The 23,598-nt window shown below is 40.5% G+C and overlaps 1 protein-coding gene across 1 annotated transcript in view; it reads left to right on the forward strand.

Annotated features, from left to right (window-relative positions):
- Positions 1–23,598, forward strand: part of herc2 (HECT and RLD domain containing E3 ubiquitin protein ligase 2) — a 231,921-nt gene that overhangs the window by 131,982 nt on the left and 76,341 nt on the right. Inside the window, exons 51-67 of the mRNA XM_048597893.1 lie at positions 2,667–2,806; positions 3,637–3,827; positions 6,608–6,713; positions 6,799–6,890; positions 7,909–8,084; positions 8,857–8,968; positions 9,674–9,755; positions 13,664–13,807; positions 13,883–13,973; positions 14,952–15,129; positions 15,574–15,655; positions 15,738–15,909; positions 16,357–16,501; positions 17,183–17,408; positions 17,899–18,070; positions 22,223–22,409; positions 23,274–23,417. Of these exons, the coding sequence (XP_048453850.1) occupies positions 2,667–2,806; positions 3,637–3,827; positions 6,608–6,713; positions 6,799–6,890; positions 7,909–8,084; positions 8,857–8,968; positions 9,674–9,755; positions 13,664–13,807; positions 13,883–13,973; positions 14,952–15,129; positions 15,574–15,655; positions 15,738–15,909; positions 16,357–16,501; positions 17,183–17,408; positions 17,899–18,070; positions 22,223–22,409; positions 23,274–23,417 (2,440 nt within the window). The remainder of the gene's footprint in view (positions 1–2,666; positions 2,807–3,636; positions 3,828–6,607; positions 6,714–6,798; positions 6,891–7,908; positions 8,085–8,856; positions 8,969–9,673; positions 9,756–13,663; positions 13,808–13,882; positions 13,974–14,951; positions 15,130–15,573; positions 15,656–15,737; positions 15,910–16,356; positions 16,502–17,182; positions 17,409–17,898; positions 18,071–22,222; positions 22,410–23,273; positions 23,418–23,598) is intronic.

Raw genomic sequence — 23,598 nt, forward strand, 5'->3', positions numbered from 1 at the left:
TAGGTGGAGAGGAGACCTGTCTGTCTCCTCTCCACCTATCTTCTCCTCTATCCATCTTCTATCCGCCTCCCCCTCTCTCCCTATTTATTTCAGAACCCCCTTCCCCTCCCCCATTTCTGAAGAAGGGTCCAGGCCCGAAACGTCAGCCTTCCTGCTCCTGTGATGCTGCTTGGCCTGCTGTGTTCATCCAGCTCTGCACCTTGTTAGCCTTGTAGTGTTAGTTGAATGCTAGGTGACATTGTCAGTTTCTCCTTTCATTCTGGTAACTTTCTTCCCCCTTCAAGACAGCTGTCCTCACTCCTCTCTCAATAAGGTGCCCTGTTTCAAACAAAAAGGGAGGGAGACCGAAAGCAGTGAGCCATAGGTCAGTTAGCCTAACATCTGTCATTGGGAAAATGCTAGGATACATTATAGAGAAAGAAGTAGCAAGTTATTTTGAAAACACAATCAGAAAGAGTCAATATGGTTTTTTTGAAGGGTCATCATGTTTGATCAGTTTGCTTGAATTCTTTGAGGGTGTAAGAAACATAGTTGATAAAGGCACTCTCCCAGGTTTTTTTTAATTGTCATCAAATTTGGATACATTACATGCTGACCCTCCCCCAAGTTATTAACATAGTAAATGACTTGAGGCTGTATGACTGATCTTGGTGACACTTCACCAGTTATGTCTTTATAAAATGCAAAAAACCCATTAATCCTGAATATCATCTTTGTTGTGTTACCCAATCCTCAAACCATGCTAATTAAATACCCTCAATACCATGAACTCCTATGTTATGCAATAACTTTTTATATGGCACATCATCAAATGCCTTCTGGAAATCTAAATACACTACATCCACTGGTACTTTTTGATTGCAAGGTGATTGGAGTTTAAAAATGCAAAAGTTTTGTTTCAACCATGCGGGGTATGGGTGGCGCTGCAGTTGGCGTACTGTGTACATTTTTGGCCCCTCTGTATTTAAGAGAGGGTGTATTGGCCATGGAAGCAGTTCAAAAGAGATTCACTAAACTGATTCCTTGGATGAAGGGAGTGACTCAAGAATGGCTAAATGCTTAGGTCTTTATCCATTCGTGTTCCTGAAGAATAAGGGGTAATCTTATTGAAATGTAGAAAATTGAGGGGGCGAGACAGAGTGGACTTTGAGAAGGTGCCCACTAGTGGGGGAATAGCGAACTAGAGGACATAGTTACAGAAAATGAGGATGCGCATTTAAAATTGGAATGCGAAGAGATTTCTCCCAGAGGGTGATGAATATTTGGAATTCTCTACTTGATAATTGTGAAGGCTAGATCACTGAAAGTGTTTAAAGAGGAGGTAGGTTTTGTTTTGAAGTATTGGGGAGTTGAGGGCTGTGTTGAGCTGACACGGAAGAGGAGTTGAGGCCTGGGACAGATCAGCCATGATCTTAATGAATGGTGGGGCGGGCTCGAGGGACCAAATGGCTTAATCCTGTTGCTATATTTTTTATATTCGTCGTAGGGGGAAAAGAAAGCCTTGATCCATCCACCCTCACTAACTATCACCCATCTCCAAGCTCCATGAATAAGCTCCTTCAGAGTTCCTTGGCTACCCCTTTCACCCCTTGTCTGAATTCCTCGAGTCTGGTTTCTATTCCATTCAGTCACTGAGACCAATTTGGCCCATGCACATTGTTTTATTTTCATTGAGGTAATAGTCTTTCGCTGAGTTTTTTTTCCCCTGTTCTCCTGAAAAGCAATTCACATTCCTCGACATTGAATTGTCTTCCAAATTCTCAAGCACAATCAAATCCTCCTATGATGTGCAATAACATAAGAAATAGGAGTCCTTAAATGAACTGAATGACAAAGCATCCTCAACCGTTTAAGGGTAGAGAATTCTAAACATTCTCGAGATTTTCAACCTTTGGAGCAAAGAAGTTTCTGCTCGTCTGTATCCTAAATGGCTGACCCCTTATTCTGAGATTGTGACCTCTAGTTATGCATGCTTCTGTAAGGGGAAACACTCCCACTGCATCTATCCTGTCAACCCCTCGAATTCTGTATGTTTGAACAAAATTTCTTCTCATTCTTGCAAATTCTATGAACTTCAGGTGTCGATGGTAGCCATGATGTGGAGGTGCTGGTGTTGGATTGGGGTGGACAAAGTCAGAAGTCACATGACACCAGGTTCTTGTTCAACAGGTCTATTTGAAATCACAAGCTTTCAGAGCGCTGCTGCTTCATCAAGTCAGATGACAAAACCCACTTGGAGGAACCTTGAGGGGACACAATCTATGATAACACCTGTCGACAAGAGGCAGTACAGTAAAGGAGCCACTTCCGCTTCACCTGACGAAGGAACAGCGCTCTGAAAGCTTGTGATTTCAATCTGTTGAACTATAACCTGGTGTCATGTGACTTCTGATTATGAATTTCAGGACTTTCAATTTCTTGTTTATAAATGTTTGGAATAGAAGGTAGTGTAATTCCTTGCTTGAATGACCTGCAAGGTATTTGAAGAACGATTGCTTTGTTTTAATTTGGGACCTGCTTTTATTTATGTCGATGTTGAATTTCATTCAGTGAATAAGGAGATTTATATAAAAGGCATTATGATGGATTTGCTTCCAAAAATTTAATAATTTCTTTCCAATAATCAGACTGTGATTTTACCCTGTTTCTTTAAAAAAAAAATGCAGGTGTGATGGCTGCCAGATGTTTCCAATGAATGGGCCCAGGTTCAAATGTAGAAACTGTGATGATTTTGACTACTGTGAAAACTGTTTCAAGACTAGAAAACACAATTCAAGGCATACTTTTGGTAGAATTAATGAGCCAGGTGAGATGCATTGTACAATTTCTTAGTAGATTTATTTTTAAAACGCAAGTACGTTTTATAGTTCATCGTTCCAAATCACAAAACAAAATGTAATTATATTTCCTGCAATGTTGAAATAACCTGCATGAATTTAGCCAGACTTTTAATTATCTTCTGCAAGAACAGTGTGACAGTTGATAATCATCATGTAGCGAAGTTATTTTTGAACAACAGAAGTTTGTAATGTATGATTTAAATGTTATTAGTAAAGGTAATATTTAAGCAGAATATCAAACCATTTTTTGTGTAATGTGTTTTCTTTCCAATCGGTATTTGTGTTTTAAGCTGTGTAGATAAAAGCCAATTCCATTTCTCTTCTAACCCCAGTTTAGGTTTCCTGTGACACAGAATTTCTACAGTGTGGAAGCAGGCCATTTGGCTCTCCGAGGAGCATCCCACCCAGACCCATCTCCTTACACCATCCCTGTATTTCCCACCTTAGACATAATGAGCAATTTAGCATAGCTAATCCACCAAATTGCACACCTTTGGACTGTGGGAGGAAACCGGAGCACCCGGAGAAAACCCACGCAGACACGGGGAGAATGTGCAAACTTCACACGGACAGTTGCCCGAGGCTGGAATCGAGCCCGGGTCCCTGGTGCTGAGGCAGCAGTGCTAACCACTGAGCCGCCATGCCACCCCAACATTGTTTTTCTTTCTGTGACCCCATTGATCTTGCGTGACATTGCTGGAAAATACGATGGTTGTTGTTTATGATCTACCTGACAGAATGCTGTCAGACAGACAGAAATAGTTCTGTTAGTAATAATGTGTTTGTTGGTTTAAAGGACAATCACCAGTATTTGCTGGACGTTCCGGAAAGCAACAGAATAAGCGATACAGTTGTGAGAGAGGAATGTTGCTAGACGATTGGTCGAGAATTGTAAAGAACTTCGGAGTCTCCTCGTCTGTCAGCCAAATTTCCCGCCTGATTGATGGCTCTGGACAATGTTGGCAGTCTTCAGGCTCACAAGGGAAAGTAAGTGAGCAGTCACTGATATGCCAATCTTTCTAACTTGCACATTTATCTTCCATACACTTGAAAGGTATATCCATCATCCACTGCTTGTTGCTCCAAAACTGTTCAAATTGTACAATTTTGCTGGATATGATTTTTGTCAGCTCTTATAATCTGGAGCTGAAATCAGAAGATAATCTGCCTCAGTTAGGAAAAATCCCAATTTTTTTTTCTTTGAGGAAGTTAACCTCAATTGTTTTATTTTGTTCAGGTCATCCATTCTGGGTGACAGATTGTCGTCTTCTTTCGTTGGAACAATCAGCCCTTTGTATCTGCCCCAGCTGTCTGAAATGAACAATTCATTTAGTGCAAAAACAAAGTTGCTGGAAAAGCTCGGCAGATCTGGCAGCATCTGTGAAGGGAAAACAGAGTTAACGTTTCAGGTTCTGAGGAAGGGTCACTGGACCTGAAATGTTAACTCTGTTTTCTCCTTCACAGATGCTGCCAGACCTGCTGAGCTTTTCCAGCAACATTGTTTTTGTTCCTGATTTACAGCATCCACAATTTCTTTGGTTTTAATTCACTTAGTGCCATCTTCTCACCTTCTCCCCAAAACCTTGCACATTTGTTATTTAAAAAAGAACAACCAGATTCCCCTTTTGAATGCCCCAATTGAATCGGCCTCCACCAACACTCATGCATTGCCCTCCAGACCTCAGGTTTTCACTTTTTACTTGTCGCTTTTGGTACTTTTGCCACTTATGCCAATTACTTTAAATTGGTGTTGTCTCAATCTTGATCTATTCATGTGTGGGAACGTTCTCCCACTACCTGCTTGTCCAGACCCCTTATGATATTGAATATCTCTATTGTTTTTCAAAAAAAAAAATTACTTCATGTAGATGTGGGCTTCGCTGCCTGGGCCAGCATTTGTTGCTCAGCTCTGGTTGTCCTTGGGAAGACGGTGGTCAGCTGCATTCTTGAACAGCTGCAGTGCAGGTTGTACAGGTACGTTCACAATGTTGCTCGGGGGGGAGGTTCAGAATTTTGAACCCGCAACAGTGAACGGCAAACACATTTCCAAATCCGGATGCTTTGGGGCTTGATGGGGACTTCAAGTTGGTGTTCCATATATCTACTACCCTTGTCCTTCTCAATGGTGTGGCCATAGGTTTGATAATACAGTTTAAGGAGCTTTGGTGAGTTGTAGCAGTGATTCTTATAGATGATGCACGCTGCTGCTACTGAGTATTGGTGGCAGGCAGAGTGAAAGTTTGTGAACGTGGTGCCAGTCAAGCAGGCTGCTTTGCCCTGGATAGTGTCGGTGTGTTGGAACCGTACCCATCCAGGGAGTATTCTAGCACACTTCTGACTTATACTTTTAGATGCTGAACAGGCTTTAACTAAATCAATCTCTCTTCATAGCTGAAGTTCCTTGTTCTTGGATTCATTCTTGTGAATCTTTTTTGCATCTTCCGTAGTATATGCAATACTCTGACTGAGGCTGATCTAGTCTCAATTTAACCCAGTTGCTCTTGCATTCTATGTCATTATTAATAAAGCCAAGGACACTATGCTTTATAAGCTGCTCTGTCAACTGTCTTGTCACCTTCAATGACAGTTTTTATAGTGTCTCTCCATGTCCTTCCTACCCAAATGGATCACTTCATATTTCTGCTTGCTGAACTTCATCTGCCACTTGTCTGCCCATTTCACCAATTTATCTATGGGGTTCCTTTTTAAAAAAAATCCCACCCCATCTGTCCATCGTTCACAGTGCTTCCAAATTCCATATTGTCTGCAGTATTTGAGATTGTGCCCTGTAGACCAAGGTCTAGGTCAGCGATAGGAATTGAGAAAAACTTGCATCTCAACACTGACTCCTGAGGAGTCCTCCACACTCCTTTCCCCCTCTTTCCCCCACTTCCTGTTGCCCCCATCACCCCCCCCTCCACAAAAACTTGATGTACTGAATGGTTTCCTGCTTTTTCTTAAGATGGTATGCAAATAAAGTATCTGGTTCAAAAGCAATCTTTAGCCATGAGCTGTAAGATTCCTTAAGTCTCTTGCACCGTTCTGATTTACTTCTGAGCAAAGAATAAAATGCCAGGAATTAATGAATGCAATTTAGTTACTACTTCAGTACCATGTTGAGTGCCACCTTATTCTGTGATCTTCAATTTTTTTGTACTATTGACTTGATATTTCAGCTGTGCCTTGCAAATGCTGCTTTTACTTTGATTGTCGTTGTGGCTATCTGCCACTAAGTCTTTCTGGAATGGTATTTTTTCTGAAGCAAATATTTCTGAATAAAGGTTGTGTTTGCAATTCTTCTTTAACTTGACCACTGTATTTCTGTAGATATGGCATTGGCAACAACCTAAGCAAGTTTAGTTGTTTCTGCATGCTCATGTCTTGTGCCTTCAAGAGCAATAGGAGGAGGAATATATAGTCTCTTAGCTGGTAGAATGGCAGAGCTAAGACTGTTTGAGGTAATGAAACTAGATGCATGCATGATCACTAGGTTGGAGCATTCTTCGTGGCTCACAACTGATGCTCTATTCCTGTATTGATCTAAATAATCCATAAGGTAAACTTTGTGAAAATGTATTTTAGTGCTTCTTATTTGTACACTTCACATTTCAAATCTGTAGTATCCATGATGATTCGATTTTTTTTTTTTTTTTTTTTTTTTTAAAAGTATGGAATAATGTGAGCAGTTCATCAATCAATCTCATTTGGTGAAGCAGTTTTTCAACTTACTGATAGATGTGTTCTCTTAATTTTTTTTTGTTTGCTAGCACTGGATTCGCTTGGAAATCTTCCCAGATGTCCTTGTTCATAGACTAAATATGGTTGTCGATCCTGCTGACAGTAGTTATATGCCTTCATTAGTAGTAGTCTCAGGTAAGTTAAACATCTTGCGTACTATTTATATTTACCTTGTTTTTACTTGGGTAAATATTTTTCTGATCAAATAATTCTTTTTAAGGTGGAAACTCACTTGATAATCTCATTGAATTGAAGACTATCAATATCACCCCTACAGACACTGTTGTAATGCTGCTGAATGAATGTGTGGAGGTATGTGTTCTCAAGGATGTTTTAAGGAGTATGTGCAATCTCATTTATCTTAGAGGTGTTGACGACTTATATACAATGCGAAGATAAGTCCTGGTAACCAGTTAAATAGTCACTAATGCTTTTTGACTTGAGATGAAACTGCTTTAGGTGCCTAGTGGACTTTGTGTCTGCCTGGCTGTAGCCCTTTTCATACACCTAATCAAGGTCATGCCTTCTATCTTGCTATCTTCTGTGGTCCCTTCACACCCTTGCTATCTTCTGACTTTGACCAGAATATTTCGGGTCTTTCAGCTGACGGTTTTGCCAGCTGGGCTATGTAAAATTCCCATATGGCCGCCTTGTTGTATGCCTGCTTGTTCTGTTCTCAGTTAAGGTCATTAAATTGCCAAATGACCACAAGTACCACTTGCTGCCTGGCTGCAATGTTCAGGTCAGTGAGAGTAGATCAGGGGTTGGGTTGGGAGACCCACCTGTTTGGCTGGCTAGGGGTTGCTGACAGCGTTAAGATATCTCCCTGATGGGGCCCCCTTTTGGGTTTGCTGTACCCTATCAAATTGGCCGAGCTGTTCTGAGGTTGGACTTCCTCTTGAGTGTAGACTGAAAGTCCTACCTCCAGTGAATTGCTGCTCTGTGGAAGGTTTAAATGGCTGTGGGCATGCTAGTATTGGTAGGGATGGATTCCCCACAAATCTGGCTCACTTTGCCATCTGAAAATCCCTACCTTGTGTGTCTCAACATTCAAGTCTACAAATATGACTTCTGTCTGCATCTGCAGCAAAAAAAGTCCCATAAAATGATACAAAGCTAATAAAGGTGAACGAACTTGCCTGCCTGTGTCCCCTAATTAACTCCATGTTTAAGACCCTCCTTTTAATGCCTTTGACCAAAACATTATTGAAGTGACCATTGGTAGTCAACAATCCTTAGTGTTTAGGCAATAATGTTTTAGTACTTTTATGAAACTGGACCACATTGTAGGTTGTCTTTTTATAACCACACCTCCTCATTTTCTGAGCAGCACAGGTATATTGAGATTGCAATCAAACAGTGCAGAAGTTCTGGGATTGATTGCAAAATTCATGGCTTGAGCATTGTAGGACGTATCCGAGCAGAAGATGAGGATCTTGCAGCAAACTTCCCTTTCCTTGCTTCGGACAATGAAGAGGAAGATGATGATAAAAGCAATACTGGAAGGTACTGACTTTGTGTTTATTGATAACTGGAGTAACTGATGCAAGAGGTTGGAATTTTTGTGAAACAACTTGCGTTCTTCTGAAATAATTTAACTTTACTTTCTGTTTCTTTTGGGCATCCTGTCTTTATGGCCATTACAGCATTGCTCATTTGCCTTTAAATATTCCAGTGTAAATGTGCACATACAAATGTTTCAGTGCAAAAGTTGACTGGTAGTGCGTGCTTACACAAAGCTATTGACATTTTTGATATGGTGAGGTAGTGGTGTTCAGGTGATGGCATTTGACTAGTAACCTAGATTGTTTGGCTAATGTTTTGTGCGACATAGGTTCAAAGTTTCTCAGGGTGTGGAATGGTAAAAGGAGCAATTAGGCAGTGGGGTTAGAGGTGAAATCAGCCATGATTGTACCAAATTATGGAGCAGATTCACTGAGTTATATAATCTACTCTGCTTCTGTTTCTTATGTTCTCTAATCCTGTAAGCATTCGGAGTGCACTTGACAAACCATCAACACTCCTTTCATGCAGCATAAATGTAGGCAGTCCCCTTGAATTGTTATTTTTGCAAGATATCCTGATGAATGCAAGATGAAAAACTTTAACAAAATGTCTTTTTCCCTGCTTACTCAGTTCTGTTCTGCTGAACAACTATTTGTAATTTATAATTTTAGTACAGCTAATTGGAATTGACAAAGTTTTATGATTAAAAGAGGAGAACTAAAAATGTTACCTTTCAATGATGTAACTTCAGAAATTGTTATTTCTTCCCAAGCCTCGTACGGAAGAAAGCATCTGGCATAGAATCTTCAGCCACCATTAGAACAAAAGTATTCGTCTGGGGACTGAATGACAAAGATCAGCTGGGAGGACTGAAAGGTTCAAAGGTAGAATTACTGTTTCTGTGGTATTTTTGTTATCTTAACATTAACTTTTGTACACATGGTTTGAATCAGATAATCATCATAGCATGGAGGGCAGTCTTGTGGTAGTATTGCTACCAGTTACTGGAAGACCTGGGTTCAAGTTCCACCTGCTCCAGGGGTGTGTAGTAAAATCTCTGAACATGTTGATTAAAAAAATAAGTTAAATATTAAGAAAAAAGCCGTCTGTTAGAGGGGCCCTCTTGTGATACAGTATCCCTATCCCTGAACCGGGAGGCCCAGGCTCAAGTCCCATATATGCCAAGGTGTGTAATAACACCTCTGAACAGGTTGATTAGAAAAATAAGTTAATTTTTAAAAGAGACAACTTCTGAACCATGAGCCAGTTAAGGACTCTTTGGAATGTTTGGACCAGGAAAAGAAATGCTGTTTGTTCAATATTGTGTTCTCTGTAATAAAGTGCATATGTTTGGATATGCTTCAATGTGTAATTGTTGAGTACAGAAGAGACCATATGATGAATTGCCTTTAATCCTTTGCTTTGTAATAATTGACAATGTTGTTGTCACTTTAGTTGTCTGTACTTCTGTGAATAATTTGTTTTGAAATTTAAAAGCAGTCTTGAAAAGAGTTTTCCTCTGATTTAATCATTAGTCTACCATGCCACTTGTTTTACAGAACTAATGAGTGTTTTGTTTTTGCTCTTAGATAAAAGTCCCTTCATTTTCTGAAACATTGTCAGCTTTAAATGTTGTTCAGGTGGCTGGAGGTTCCAAAAGCCTTTTTGCAGGTAATGTGACATCACTTCAGATGATGATTTGTCCTAATGCATATGATGGCTTTCCTTCTTAGACATGGAAGAATGTATGGGGCTCCTGGGTGATGAGGGGATAGTCTTTAGTTGTTCCATTTATCTCAGGCGGCGTGGTTAGAACTGCTGCCTCACAGCACAGGGACCTGGGTTCAATTTCAGCCTTGGGTGACTGTGCAAACTCCACATAGACATTCTCCCCGTGGCTGCATGGGTTTCCACTGGGTGTTCCAGTTTCCTCCCACAGTCTAAAGATGTGCAGGCTAGGTGGATTGGCTATGCTAAATTGACCATAGTGTCCAGGGATGTGTAGGTTAGGTGGATTAGCCATGGGAATTGCAGGGTTACAGGGATAGGGTAGGGGGTGAATCAGTGTGGACTTGTTGGGCTGAATGACCTGTTTCCACATTCTAGGGATACTATGAAGGATTCTCTAATTCTCTGAAGGTGCAGATTCATAGCACACACGGTGGGCTGAATGGCCTGCTGTACTAAGACAAGCCAAGGAATTACAGGCTGGTGAGCCTGTCTGACGATTCTGAGTTTTTTGAAGAGGTAACCAAGAGGATAGATTACGATAGGGCAGTGGATGTTGTCTGTATGGACTTCAGTAAAGTCCCGCATGGCCGGCTAGTCATGAAGGTTGTGTCCCCCAGGGAGAGCTAGCTAATTAGATTCAGATTTGGCTCGATGGTAGGAAGCAGAGGGTGATGGTTGAAGGTTGTTTTTCAGACTGGAGGCCTGTGCCTGCTGGTGTGTCACAGGGGTCGGTGCTGGGATATTTGTTATTTACGTAAATGACATTCTTGTGAATGTACAAGGCCTGATTAGTAAGTTTGCGGATGATACAAAATTAAGAGGTACAGTTGATTGCGAGGAAGGTTATTGAAAATTACAGAGGGATCTTGATCAGGTGGGAAGTGGGCTGAGGATTGGTAAATGCAATTCAATAGAGATAAATGTGAGATGTTGCGCTTTGGAAAGCCAAACCAAGGTAGGACTTGTACAGTAAATGGTAAGGCCCTGAGGAGTGTTGTGGAACAGAGGGACTTGGAGTACAAGTACATAGTTCATTCAAAGCGGCATCACAGGTAGACAGCGTGGTGAAGAAGGCGTTTGGCATTGAGCATAGGAGTTGGGACGTTTGTTATAGTTGTGTAAGTCGTTGGTGAGGCCACACTTGGAGTATTGTGTAAATTTTGGTCACCCTGTTATAGGAAGGACATAGCTAAACTGGAAAGTGTGCAAAAAATGATTAGCGAGATGTTGGCAGGACTAGTAAGTCTGAGTTACAGGGAGAGGTTAACCAGGATAGGACTTTATTCCTTGGAATGTAGGAGAGTGATGACCTTATTGAGGTGCATAAAATCATGAGGTGCATAGTTAGGATGAATGCATATAGTCTTTTTCCCAGGGATGGGGAATTGAGAACTAGAGGGCATAGGTTTAAGGTGAGATGGTAAAGATTTAAGATGGACCCGAGGGGCAACTTCTTCACGCAGAGTTTGGTGTGTATATGGAATTGGCTGCTGGAGAAAGTGATTGAGGCATGTACAATAGCAACATTTAAAAAAACATTTGGATAGGTACATGGATGGAAAGTGTTTAAAGGGATATGGACCAAATGTGGGTAATTGGAATGAGCTGAGTGGACACCATGGTCAGCATGGACCAGTTTGGGCCAAAGGGCCTGTTTCTGTGCTGTGTTACTCTATGACTCTATAACTGTATTTTGTGATAGGTGTACAAAATTGTTTTTAGCTTGTGTGTTGCTGAAAGCAGGAATGCATCTGCTGTATTTTCCATCAGTAATACAGAATGTAAACAATTTAAAAAAAAAACATGAGTTTAATCAGATTAACTGAGATTGGCTGTTAATAGTTCCTGCTGCACCTCCATTCCAGCACCCTCTTCTCATGCTGTATAAATTCTTGGCTGTCTTGTGTTTCAGTCCTGATGTGTGAAAGACTATCGAGATTGACTTCATATCGCTCTTTAGCAATATTTTGAGTTTCTCCAGAATGCGGAATTCACAAAATGCCCTCCAGATCAGGTAGCAGTGTAGAGAAAGAAACAGTAGTTAATGTTTTCAGTCACCAGTCTTTCATCAAACCTGGGTGTTGGGATGTCAGCCCTGGAGGAGAGAATATTTTTCTTTGTTCACTCCCTTGGGTCCAATATCAAGTGCTCTGAGATCAACTACCTGATGTGCCCACCTGAACATTAGATTCACAATTATTACAATCCAAACAGATTGTCAGGAAAACTCAACAAGTCTAGTGGTATCTGTGGAGTAAGAAACAGTTAATATTTTGAGTCAAATGATTCTTCTTTGGAACTGACTTATTCTGAAGCTCTCTGTTAGAACATTGTCCTTTTTTCAGTCATTGTCATCAGTCATTGAAGTGCTGTATCTGACTGAAATTGCTGTGCCAAGGAAGGACCACTTTTGCCTCTACTGTTTCCACTAGAGACAGGATTGAGCTTTCCCAAATGAAATGTTTTGGAGCTTTGTACCGGGGAAATAAGGGGTGTTCCTCTCAGCAATTAGATTATGCCAGTCATAGAAGTGAAAGAACGTTGCACTTAATCCACAGCTAACGCCTTTAAGACGACAGTTAATTCAGTAATGGATTTTCTTGGATTAATTTTATTTGATGAAATACAATGGTTTCTGGTACTTCAGCTATTTGCCATTTTCCAGTTTAGATGGTGATGGAGCAGCAGTGTGGCGTTCGGACTCCCGAGCCCAAGAGCTCATCTGCTCCAACTGGTTTCCCTCTTTTTTTGTCTTCCTCTGTTTACTTTAACCTTACTTATCATCTTGTGGAGAGCTCGGATAGCATTGAGGTCGGAGGCAAGGGTTTGTTCCTGCCGGCGGTACAGAAAATCACATTAGTTCTCGCAGCAGAAGGAGGCGAGATTTGTGTTCCTGGCAATAATGGAAGGAGGCGAGTTCAGGGCCAATGCCCGATGAGGGACCCGGCAGCTTCAGTGGTGGCTGCATTTCTGAGACTGGCCCTGTGTGGACTCATGGCGTCGACAGTAAAGGCAGGATGGTGCCATGGTTCCTCAGCGGTGGTGCAGTGAAGGAACTTGCAGCTGGCTGACTGCTTCAAGCTCGCAACGGTCTGTCATGCTCGGGGTGGAAGAGCCTGGATTCAGGTCCATGGCTAAGCGCTAAAGGAATGCAATGTTCAACTTTTAACTTTATGTTCTTATTTTTCTATCTTTACACCTGTGTTTGGTTTATTTCTATATTTTAAGATGGCGCCAGGGAGCGGCGACATTATACAACACTTTTCTCTGTATTTATAACAAATACATGTCACAATAAATACATCAATCACTCAATCGTCAATTGTGTCAAATAGTTTTGCATATATGAGCTTAGTGTCAAAACTCTTGACTTGTAACTTATTTTGCAATTTTAGATTTTTAAGAATTCAAGTCATAAATTGATTCTTAATTAGACTTATTTCCATTTGTAATATTCATTCGAGCTGGCATTCCCATTGATGTGCCTTTTTAGATTTCTTCAAGCATCACTGAGTAATGGAAACACTTCATGACCCTCCTGCCCCAGAACTGAATAGTGTGGGCACTTTTGATATTTCTGTGACTGACTACATGTCATGGATCAAACATGTTGCTTCCTGCTGTAAATGGTTCAGTCAAGAGACAATGCATTTACTCAGGAGAACACTTTCAAAGGGACAGTTTCTTGCATTCCTCTACTATCTCTTTAAATAATGCCTAATTGTTCAACGTTATCAAATTCACCTAATTTCCTTTGTATATAAATGATATTTTAAAATATTTTAAGCTTTGAAGCGCTTCTGACAAGGCAATAAGTTTATACACATGGCTCATGTTTTGCATTGCAGTTACTGCTGAGGGAAAGGTCTATGCTTGTGGCGAAGCTACTAATGGAAGACTTGGGCTTGGACTATCCAGTGGGACAATACCCATCCCTCGGCAGATCTCAGCTCTTAGCAATTATGTTGTAAAGAAAGTAGCTGTGCATTCAGGTATGTAGTCAAATTTCTTTTTAAAGTGTTGTCCAGTAGTTCATAACTATATTTATATTTCGCTTTGCATTGCAGGTGGTCGTCATGCAATGGCTTTAACCGTTGATGGAAAGGTGTTTTCCTGGGGCGAAGGAGACGATGGAAAGCTTGGACACTTCAGCAGAATGTAAGTTGCTTTTAAAAGCAACATTGTTTTGCTGTATTTTTCTGCTAAATTAATTGCTTATTCTTAAAGAATAGAATTTTTAAGATTAACTTTTGTCCCAGGATGGCAAGTAGCCTTTGTGCATTCATTAGGAAGAATTAACCAATTTTATTTGGTGTTTTTTCTATTTTGTATTACCATTCCTTACCCATCTCATCTCTGATTTCCTGGTTAAGTAGTTGTCCTTGCACTTCTTAACTTTGTTTACGTTGTTTCTCTGCCCATTTCTCTGTTGTGACTGGTTGTAGCTCTAACTTCTGTTGGTGTTTACTTTGAGTTGAATTCTTTGTCTCCTGTGAGAAATGACCTGACCTTCAATATACACTTTCCCCTTGGGACAAATGACTATTGGAGCTAGCATTAGGAGCTTGTTTCTTTTCAGATTATAATGTTTAGATTGGTGAGCATCTAAGAGTGTATATACCCAGCAATGTCAAATTGCCTTTGCTTCCTGTCAGTGCTGCAATTATAGTTCTGATGAAGTCTGAATCTAGAGTTGTGGTTCAAACTGACATTGGAGTGAGCCAGGTTTGGCCTTTGCACCAAATTCTATCCACTGTCCAATGTGAATGTGAAGCTAAAACTTATCATTACTCATTAAACTGGTAGTAATGTATGAATGCGCCATCAGATTCGACTATATAGTGCTTCATATTAAACATATAGAAAATTGGTTTTTCGATTTTAAAGAAATATCAGAAATTGCATAAGAGATAACAAGAGCTGCCAGTGCTGGAGTCAGAGATAACACAGTGTGGAGCTGGAAGAGCACAGCGGGCCAGGCAACATCAGAGGACCCTTCTTCAGAGATGTGCCCATCACATGTTATCTCAGAAATTGCATAAATTTCTTTAAAGTGTTTAGTGTACCTCCAGGTTTTCACAGGACTTGTCTCAACAAGAATGTTCATTTTTTCCTTTTCCGAAAAAAAATGTACAGGAATTGTGATAAACCAAGACTGATTGAGGCATTGAAAACCAAGCGTATTCGAGATATTGCTTGTGGGAGTTCTCACAGTGCTGCCATAACCTCCAGCGGTGAACTGTACACGTGGGGTCTCGGCGAATATGGCAGACTTGGACATGGAGATAACACAACGCAGCTGAGACCAAAATTGGTAACTGCACAATTTTCTGAATTAAATAGTTAATGATATTTTGTATGTTGCTTATAGGAAACAAAAGTTTAAGGTTGCTGTTACTCGGCTGGCTAAATAAAGTTTTAGAAAATTTTGCTTGCACCAATAGACTTGTATAGCTGATATAAATTTTTTTCTAAGAAAATGTCTTATTTTCTGCCCAGTGGTTAGGAAACTAGAATAATGGTGGCAGCAACTTGATTTGATGAAAACATGCTTCTCCAAGTTAAAAAGAATTCGGGTGGTGGTCAGTGCCTGATTCATCTACTCTGTCTAGAGATGTGGGCTAACCTACTGAATATTGTGGCCATTTTCTATTTATGCAACGTTTTATTTTACTCACAATAGACACAATAGTCTAATACAACGTCATAAAATGGTGATAAAGTTGATCTAAAAATTGTATCATATTCACTTAACTAGGTGAAGGTTCTTCTGGGGCACAGAGTCATCCAGGTAGCATGTGGAAGTCGAGATGCACAAACACTAGCATTAACTGATGAAGGTAGGGACAATATTGCTATTTATAGGTATAAAACCTTTCATTGCCTGCAATGCACCTAGTCTATTGGTATATTGTTCTGCAGGACTGGTATTTTCCTGGGGTGATGGTGACTTTGGAAAGCTGGGTCGTGGAGGAAGTGAAGGTTGCAATGTTCCCCAAAATATTGAAAGACTCAATGGACAAGGGGTTTGCCAGATTGAGTGTGGCGCTCAGTTCTCTTTGGCACTTACAAAACCTGGTGTAGTATGGACCTGGTAAGTTGTAATTTTGAAAAGTACTTTGTGGTCCAAATAATTGATTGTCACGTTAAGTAGACCCATGGACTTAAATTTTCTATTAAGTCTTGGGACTTCACAGGGAGTCCTATGGATTTGTATGGGAATTTCAAACTTCTGGAGGCCAGAGGTGTATGCTGTGAACCCTCCATTACTTCTTTCAAAGTTCTAAATTTTTCAAAAGATTTGATCTTGCTATCAGAAACTTGGGCTAGGTGCCCTGATACTGTACAGAAATTTGCACCAAAAGTTTACACTTGTAAATCACAGGCATAGAACTTGTGTGGGAAGAGAGTTGTAGTGAAAACTGAATTTCTCATGAAAATATTCAAAAGTACATTCGTTGAACATCCTCAATGAAAGCCTTGTATGGTCATGATACAACTTCATTTCATACGTATCACTTTTAACTTTTCTCATCCACAGGGGCAAAGGTGACTACTTCAGACTCGGCCATGGTACTGATGTTCATGTTCGGAAGCCACAGGTGGTGGAAGGTCTACGTGGGAAAAAGATTATTCATGTGGCTGTCGGTGCATTGCACTGTCTTGCTGTCTCTGATACAGGACAAGTGAGTGAATATCTTTGTTTAACACATGGGTAGTCGTTAGCATCCTAGTTAAAACTTCTGCAAGGCAAGGGAACAAAATGCTGTTTTTACAAACAAGACCCTTGTCGAAATTAAAACCGAAAGAACTGTGGATGCTGTGAATCAGGAACAAAAACAAAGTTGCTGGAAAAGCTCAGCAGGTCTGGCAGCATCTGTGAAGGGAAAATAGAGAATTAACATTTCTGGTCCAGTGACTCTCAGAACTCAGGTCACCGGACCCGAAATTTTAACTCTTTTTTTTTTTTTGATTTACAGGTGCTGCCAGGCCTGCTGAGCTTTTCTAGCTACTTTGTTTTTGTTCCTTGTAGAAATTATCCAATCTCTTGAAAATAGAATGTCTGAAATTTCAAGATGGTTTGACCTGTTCATTTTCTTGTAATTTTTAATTGCCATTTTTCACAGGCCATAAAATGGAAGCTGGAACTCATTTCATAAAGTTTTTCAACATATTTAATCCAGTGCTTTCATAGTCAGTTCTACTAATGTTCAAGTTGAGGGGTTCATGACAGCTCAAAAGGGTTTTCGGTGTCCTTAAGCAAAGTCTTTCTGTGCACTAATAAAGAACTTCATTATGTACCAAATTTGATGTTCCAGATTCTTGATTTTAAATCCAATCTTTCTTTCCTAATATAACATTCTTAGGTTTATGCTTGGGGTGATAATGACCATGGCCAGCAAGGAAATGGAACCACAACAGTAAACAGGAAACCTACCCTTGTACAAGGTCTAGAAGGACAGAAAATCACCCGTGTTGCTTGTGGGTCTTCACACAGTATAGCGTGGACAACAGTGGATGTGGCAATGCCTTCTGTGCATGAACCAGTCCTGTTTCAAACTGCTAGGGACCCATTGGGCGCTTCATACTTGGGTAACTTTATTAATTGTGCCTTGATAACTATTTAATTGGTATATTTGCTAAAGTTTTCTGAATACTAATAGTTTCTGTAAGAAGAATCAAGTGATGTTAGAATTGAGCATATTTCCCAAGAATAAATATGTGCAGCATTCAAGTGCATTTGTGAGCTTGTACTTTTTCATAGTTGGATGTGTATGTTATATACATTTTAAATTATTCAAAATTTTGTTGTGGACTCATGAAGCCTCTAGTGTTTTGGTATTAAGCTGCCCTCTTCCATAATTGTAGGATTTGTGCAATTTTTCAATTTGATGAATGTAGTTTATCTACGTACATCGTTCTTTAAGATTTGTCTTCTGTCACAATTTTTTTCATTGCTTATACGTTTGAATAGATTAACAACAGCTCCCCCCGCCAAAATACTTGTATTGCTGCAGGAAGAATTTTTGTTTGAGAAAACATGATGGTATATTTGTAATTCCATTCATGTACTTCCCTATAGGTGTCCAGTCAGATTTAGACTCCTCCACCATCAGCAACAAAATCAGTGGCTCATGCAATTCCAAACCTAATCGCCCCTCTTTAGCGAAAATTCTACTTTCTTTGGATGGGAACCACGCCAAGCAACAGGCATTGTCCCATGTGCTGACAGCTCTGCAGATCATGTATTCTAGGTAAGAACTTCTGTTTTTAAAAAAACATTTCTAATCAACCTGTTCAAAGATGTTATTACACACACTTTGGGCAGGTGGAACTTGAACCCAAGTCTCCTGAACCAAAGATAAGACATGATTGCTGCCCCACAAGAGTCCACATTTAGGTAACAACTTAGAATTGAGTATTTTTGCTTATTTAAATGATTCCTGGACCTTTTAATAAGAATAAGTTGGAGATTGCTGGTCATGCAGCTAAGCAAAAGATATGCTTTTTTTTATACTCATGATAGTAAGATCCACAGCCTGGCAACTGTTATGTCCTAGTTTCTGATGAGCAGATCAGTGACACAAAGGAAAATGTAGTTGTTGCAATAAATATTTTGTAATAAAAAATGAACAAGATTTATTTGGATTATTACTAGCTCGAGACAAACAGAAATCTCATCACCTCATTTATCCTTGACTGTCTGGATCTCTGTTGAAATGTTTGTTTAAAAATGCTGTTATTGCCACCACAGCTTGGTCATTGGACTGTTTGCAGTAAACCTCTGGCATATGAGCTCCAAGTTAGATGATTCATCTATGTTAAATATTTCTGGCCATTTCTTAAATAAATGAAAGAGTTGAATTCATTCCGGTAGCAAATGCATTGTAATCGTCTTAGCTAGCGGAAATCTTTACCTAAAACATTCTCTGACTATTCTCGACAATTTAAGAGAATATTGAGAATATTTTTGACTGCTTGAGAATATTCTCAACAACATAACTAATAAAAGACAACTAGTCTTTTAGCACATGAAAGCAAAATACTTATGTTTTAAGTTCGGGCTCTTGAATAATAAAAATCTTCCACTGGAATATTTACCTTTTTTCTTTTAGGTAATCAGCTACCAAACATATAATCCATGATTGCAGCCATGGTGCATTCTCCTCTTTTATGCTCTTCTTCCTCCTCCTCCTCTGTAGCATTTGTGGTGGCAAGTCAGCCGTTCTGCCCTTCCTTCACAACCGTCTCTGTCACCCATCGCTGTGGGGCTACTCTTTATGGTTCCACTACTCCTTGTTCCAAGGTAGCCAAAAGCACTGTAAGATTGTGGGGTGCACTTTAATTGTAAGACCTAAGTCAATTGCAGTTATAGACTAGTTCTCTCAAAATCAGTCTAACATTTACAGACACATATTCCCCTCCCCTCCCTTGTCTGCCTTCCGCAGGGACTGTTCCCTCCGGGACACCCTGGTCCACACTTCCTTCACCTCCCCGCAGCCCTACGGCACCTTCCCCTGTAACCAGCAAAGGTGCAACACCTGCCCATTTACCTCCTCCCTCCCGAGTATCCAAAGGCCCAAACATATCTTCCAGGTGAAGCAGCACTTCCCAGAATCTAGTCTACTGCATTCGCTTCTCACAATGTGGTCTCCTCTACATTAGGGAAGCAAAGCGTAGACTTGGCGACCGCTTCGCAGAACATCTACGTTCTGCTCGCAAAAAAGACCCTGACCTACCTGTTGCCTGCCACTTCAATGCACCACCCTGCTCCCTGGCCAACATCTCTGGCTTGCTACAGTGTTCCAGTGAAGCCCAATGCAAGCTGGAGGAATAACACCTCATTTTCCGCTTGGGGACCCTACAGCCCTCCGGACTCAATATTGAGTTCAATAATTTTAGGGCCTAAACTCTCCCATGTCCCGGCCTTGTTACCGCATAGCCTGCCATTACACACCCCCTGTTGTTAGTCACTAACAGTCTCCATTAACAACTATTCACCCTCCCAGCCTGATCATTAGCAACTCCTTTGTCTGGCCAACTGTCTTTCTCTCTCTTTGGGCTCTATCCTATCGTTTACTCCCTACCCCACCCACCTCCCTATTTTCTGCATATAAACTGACGTTTCCCAGCCACCGTCAGTTCTGAGGAAGGGTCACTGGACCCGAAACGTTAACTCTGTTTTCTCCTTCACAGACGCTACCAGACCTGCTGAGCTTTTCCAGCAACTTTGTTTTTGTTCCTGATTTACAGCTTCCGCAGTTCTTTCGGGTTTTTTTTTCTAACGTTTACTGGATTTGATTAGTCATGCTAGGTACAAATATGCTTCATAAGTTTACAGATGTTTATCATGATATAATAAAGAAATGATACTTAGTAAAAGTAGTGGTATTCAGCCTGTCACCCTGAAATGCCAGTTTATGACACTGGTTTACTGGGCACAAGTCTCTCGTTCTATTGACTGAGGTTTTTCTTTTGTCTTTGATTTACCTTGTGCATTGAACCACTAAAACTGAGGCCTTCTTTACCTGTAGTAGCCACTACTCCCTGTGCATGATTGGAGGCAGCCTGAACTCTCTTTGACTTATTAGTGTGTGATCAATTCATGGTCATTCCTGGTTTGGCTGGGTAGTCTGTCTAAATCCTGATTATTTGTTTGTTTTCAAAAGTACTGGTTATCTTACTGATGTAATTTCCAACTGTCTCCTCACTCATTCTTTAACATGCCAATCATTTTATAAGATTGTCCCTTTTATAACAGCTCATCCCATCCAACTTACCCTTTGGTCCAACTAGTCCACACTGACCATGTTCCCAAACTAAACTAGTCCCATTTGCCTGCGTTTGACCCATATCTCTCCAAGCCTTTCCTATTCATGTACTTTTCCAAATGTCTTTTAAATGTTGTATCTGTGACTGCATCTACTACTTTCTCTGGCAGTTCATTCCATGCATGAATCACTCTGTGTAACAGTTGCCCCTCATGTCCTTCTAAAAATGTTCTCCTCTCACCTTAAAAATACACCCTCTAGTTTTGAACTCCCCCACTCGAGGGGAAAGACCCTTGCTATCCACCTTACCTGTGTTCCTCATTTTATAAACCTCTATAAGGTCACCCCTCAACCTCCTACGCTCCAGAGAATAAAGTCCCAGCCTCTCTATAACATTCCCATCAACATCCTGGTACATATTTTCTGAACCCTATCCTTCCTATAGCAGGACGACCAGAACTGCACACAGTACTCCAGAACAGGCCTCACTAATGCCATGTACAACCTCAACATGACATCTGAACTTTGCACTCAAAAGTCTGAGCAATGAAGGCAAACGTTCCAAACGCCTTCGTGTCCACCCTTTTTACCTGTGATGCAAATTTTAAGGAATCATTGGTCTGACCACAATAGCCTTGGCTTGCCCTGTCCTATCCTGTGTCCTAATATATGTTGTTTATTCCTTTACTTCTCCCCACCTGTGAGTCAATTTGCCTGCCTGGTTCACCATTGGCACTGGAGCACTTATCTGACATGATAATCTACATGTTTCTTCTGCAGCATTTATCTCTCCTTTTTTTTAAACATTGGTTTCTCATTTCAATGGCTAATTTTTGTTAGAATGATTTATTTTGGATTTTCTCATCAGGCACTTGACAATGACTTTCAATTGCTCCAGTATATAGGTGGAGGTTTATGCATTGGCAAACCCAGACATATTAAACTGCAGTCACTAGACTTGTGATGATACTATAGCTTTAAGAGGTGTATTTTGTCCTTTTTTTTTGAAGAGATGTTTTAAGGCAGAGATGGAGGGCTGTCTGTTGCAAACTTGTGAAATAAACAGCTTGTGAGGCCTTGGGTTTTTTTTGCAAAAGTTGGAACAAATGGAAACAGCCTGTAAATGGGTGTGGTCAAGAACGAGGATTGTGAGTTTTAGCTTTCAGCAATGGTCGCAGGTGTCTCAGGGTTTGGAAGCTATAGTACATCTCTCTCTGCTACACTGAGTTTTCTCTTGGTGTTTTCCTGCTACTGGAGTTGCATGTGAGACAATCTGTTTTCCTAAATTTGCCTTGGTCACGTGTGTGATAATGTGATATTACTATATTGGACCAGTTAGTCAGTGATAGTTACTGCATCTATTATTTTGGTAAGCATTTTGGTAGAGTTACAGCTAAGCCAATTCTTTTTACATTTTCCTTTGTATTTTACCTGTAGTGTATGAATAAAGTGAGTTTTGCTCAATGTTGAGTAGTTTGACTAGTTGAACTGCATCTTGAATACAACACCTTATACTTACCTTTAAAATAAGAAAATGTTTGGGTCTAAGATTTCTTCGTATATTTTGAGGGGGTTTGGTTTGGTCCAAAACAAAATTTCCCTTTTATGTTTAATTGATTTTGTTTTTCCCTGTAGAGATGCTTTGGTTAGAGCTTTGATGCCAGCCAGCATGATTGCACCTGTGGAATGCACATCGTCATCTCCAGTACCACCAGCAGACTCCTCTGCAGCTACAAGCCCAGCTGTTGAGCATGCTTCGGAAGTGGCAAGTGATGGGGAAGAGAGAGAGAGTCCCAATCCTTGGCAGGACAGGAGAGGAGAGGTGAGAATCAAATGCAAGCCTTTGGTGTTTATTTTTTGCTGAATAGGGTCTTTTAAATGAACGTTTAAAACATATATGCGTAGTATGACATTTGAGGTCTTGGATGAGTTGAGAATGACAAGGGAACTTCTTGTGGAATTGAGCCATTGTCTGAAGGGACCTAACTACTCATTCACTGGTGTCTGTCGGTGAACACCTGACTTTCCCGCCTCATCTCTTCTCCACCCCAGCTTGACCTTTGAATAAAAATAAACCAAGAACATTTGACATAATTTCAAGGCATGCCGTTTTTTGGCTTTGTCTTATGAAGAGAGCATATGCTGTCTGCAGTTTAGAAGAATGAGAAGAGATCAAATTGAGGTGTATAAGATGCTAAAGGGGACTGAGAAAGTAGACCTGGGAAGGGTATTTCCTCATGTAGTGCAATCTAGAACAACAGGTCGTAGTTTTAGGAACAAAGGTGACAGATTTAAAACGGATGAGGAGAAATTACTTGACTTGAAGGTCATGAACCTGTGAAATTCACTACCCAAAGGTGTGGTGGACGCTGGGGCATTGAGTAAATTGAAGGAGATAGCCATGTTTTTAAATTAGTGATGGGTTATGGAGACTGGGCAGGAAAGTGGACTTGAGGCCAAGGTGAGATCAGCCATGATCGTATCAAATGGTGGAGCAGGCTCGAGGGTCTGAAATGCCTAGTCCTGCTCTTAGTTATTATGTTCTTAAGTTATGATCTTATGTGTGTCCAGCACTGTGCTGCTAAATCCAGACAGCTGCTAATCTTTGGTACTTGTCAACAATTTTTTTTTGAGTCATTCAAAACTGTTTTGCAGAACTCTAAAATATGTTGTTTACATCTTGAAGGTTGGACCTTCAGAGGAAGCTGTAACTCCATCGTCTGCAGTAACACCCTCTACCTCAGCTACTTCTGCTCGTCCTTTCATTCCAGTGACTGATGACCCTAGGGCTGCCAGTATCATAGCAGAGACTATGACCAAAACAAAGGAGGTAATCAAAGCAATGGCAATAGATCTGAAATGATTTACTCAGGCATTTTGACATATGATGGTGTGAATTACTGATTATGCCAAGAGTTTATTAAGCAGTATTAGCAGATGAATGACTTAGATTAGAATTGACTTTTTCTTCAGATGTTTGACAGCTGTGATATTTTTCGCTGGGTTATAAA

The sequence above is a fragment of the Rhincodon typus genome, chromosome 6 (assembly GCF_021869965.1).
Source record: "Rhincodon typus isolate 14 chromosome 6, sRhiTyp1.1, whole genome shotgun sequence".
Classification (NCBI taxonomy): domain Eukaryota; kingdom Metazoa; phylum Chordata; class Chondrichthyes; order Orectolobiformes; family Rhincodontidae; genus Rhincodon; species Rhincodon typus.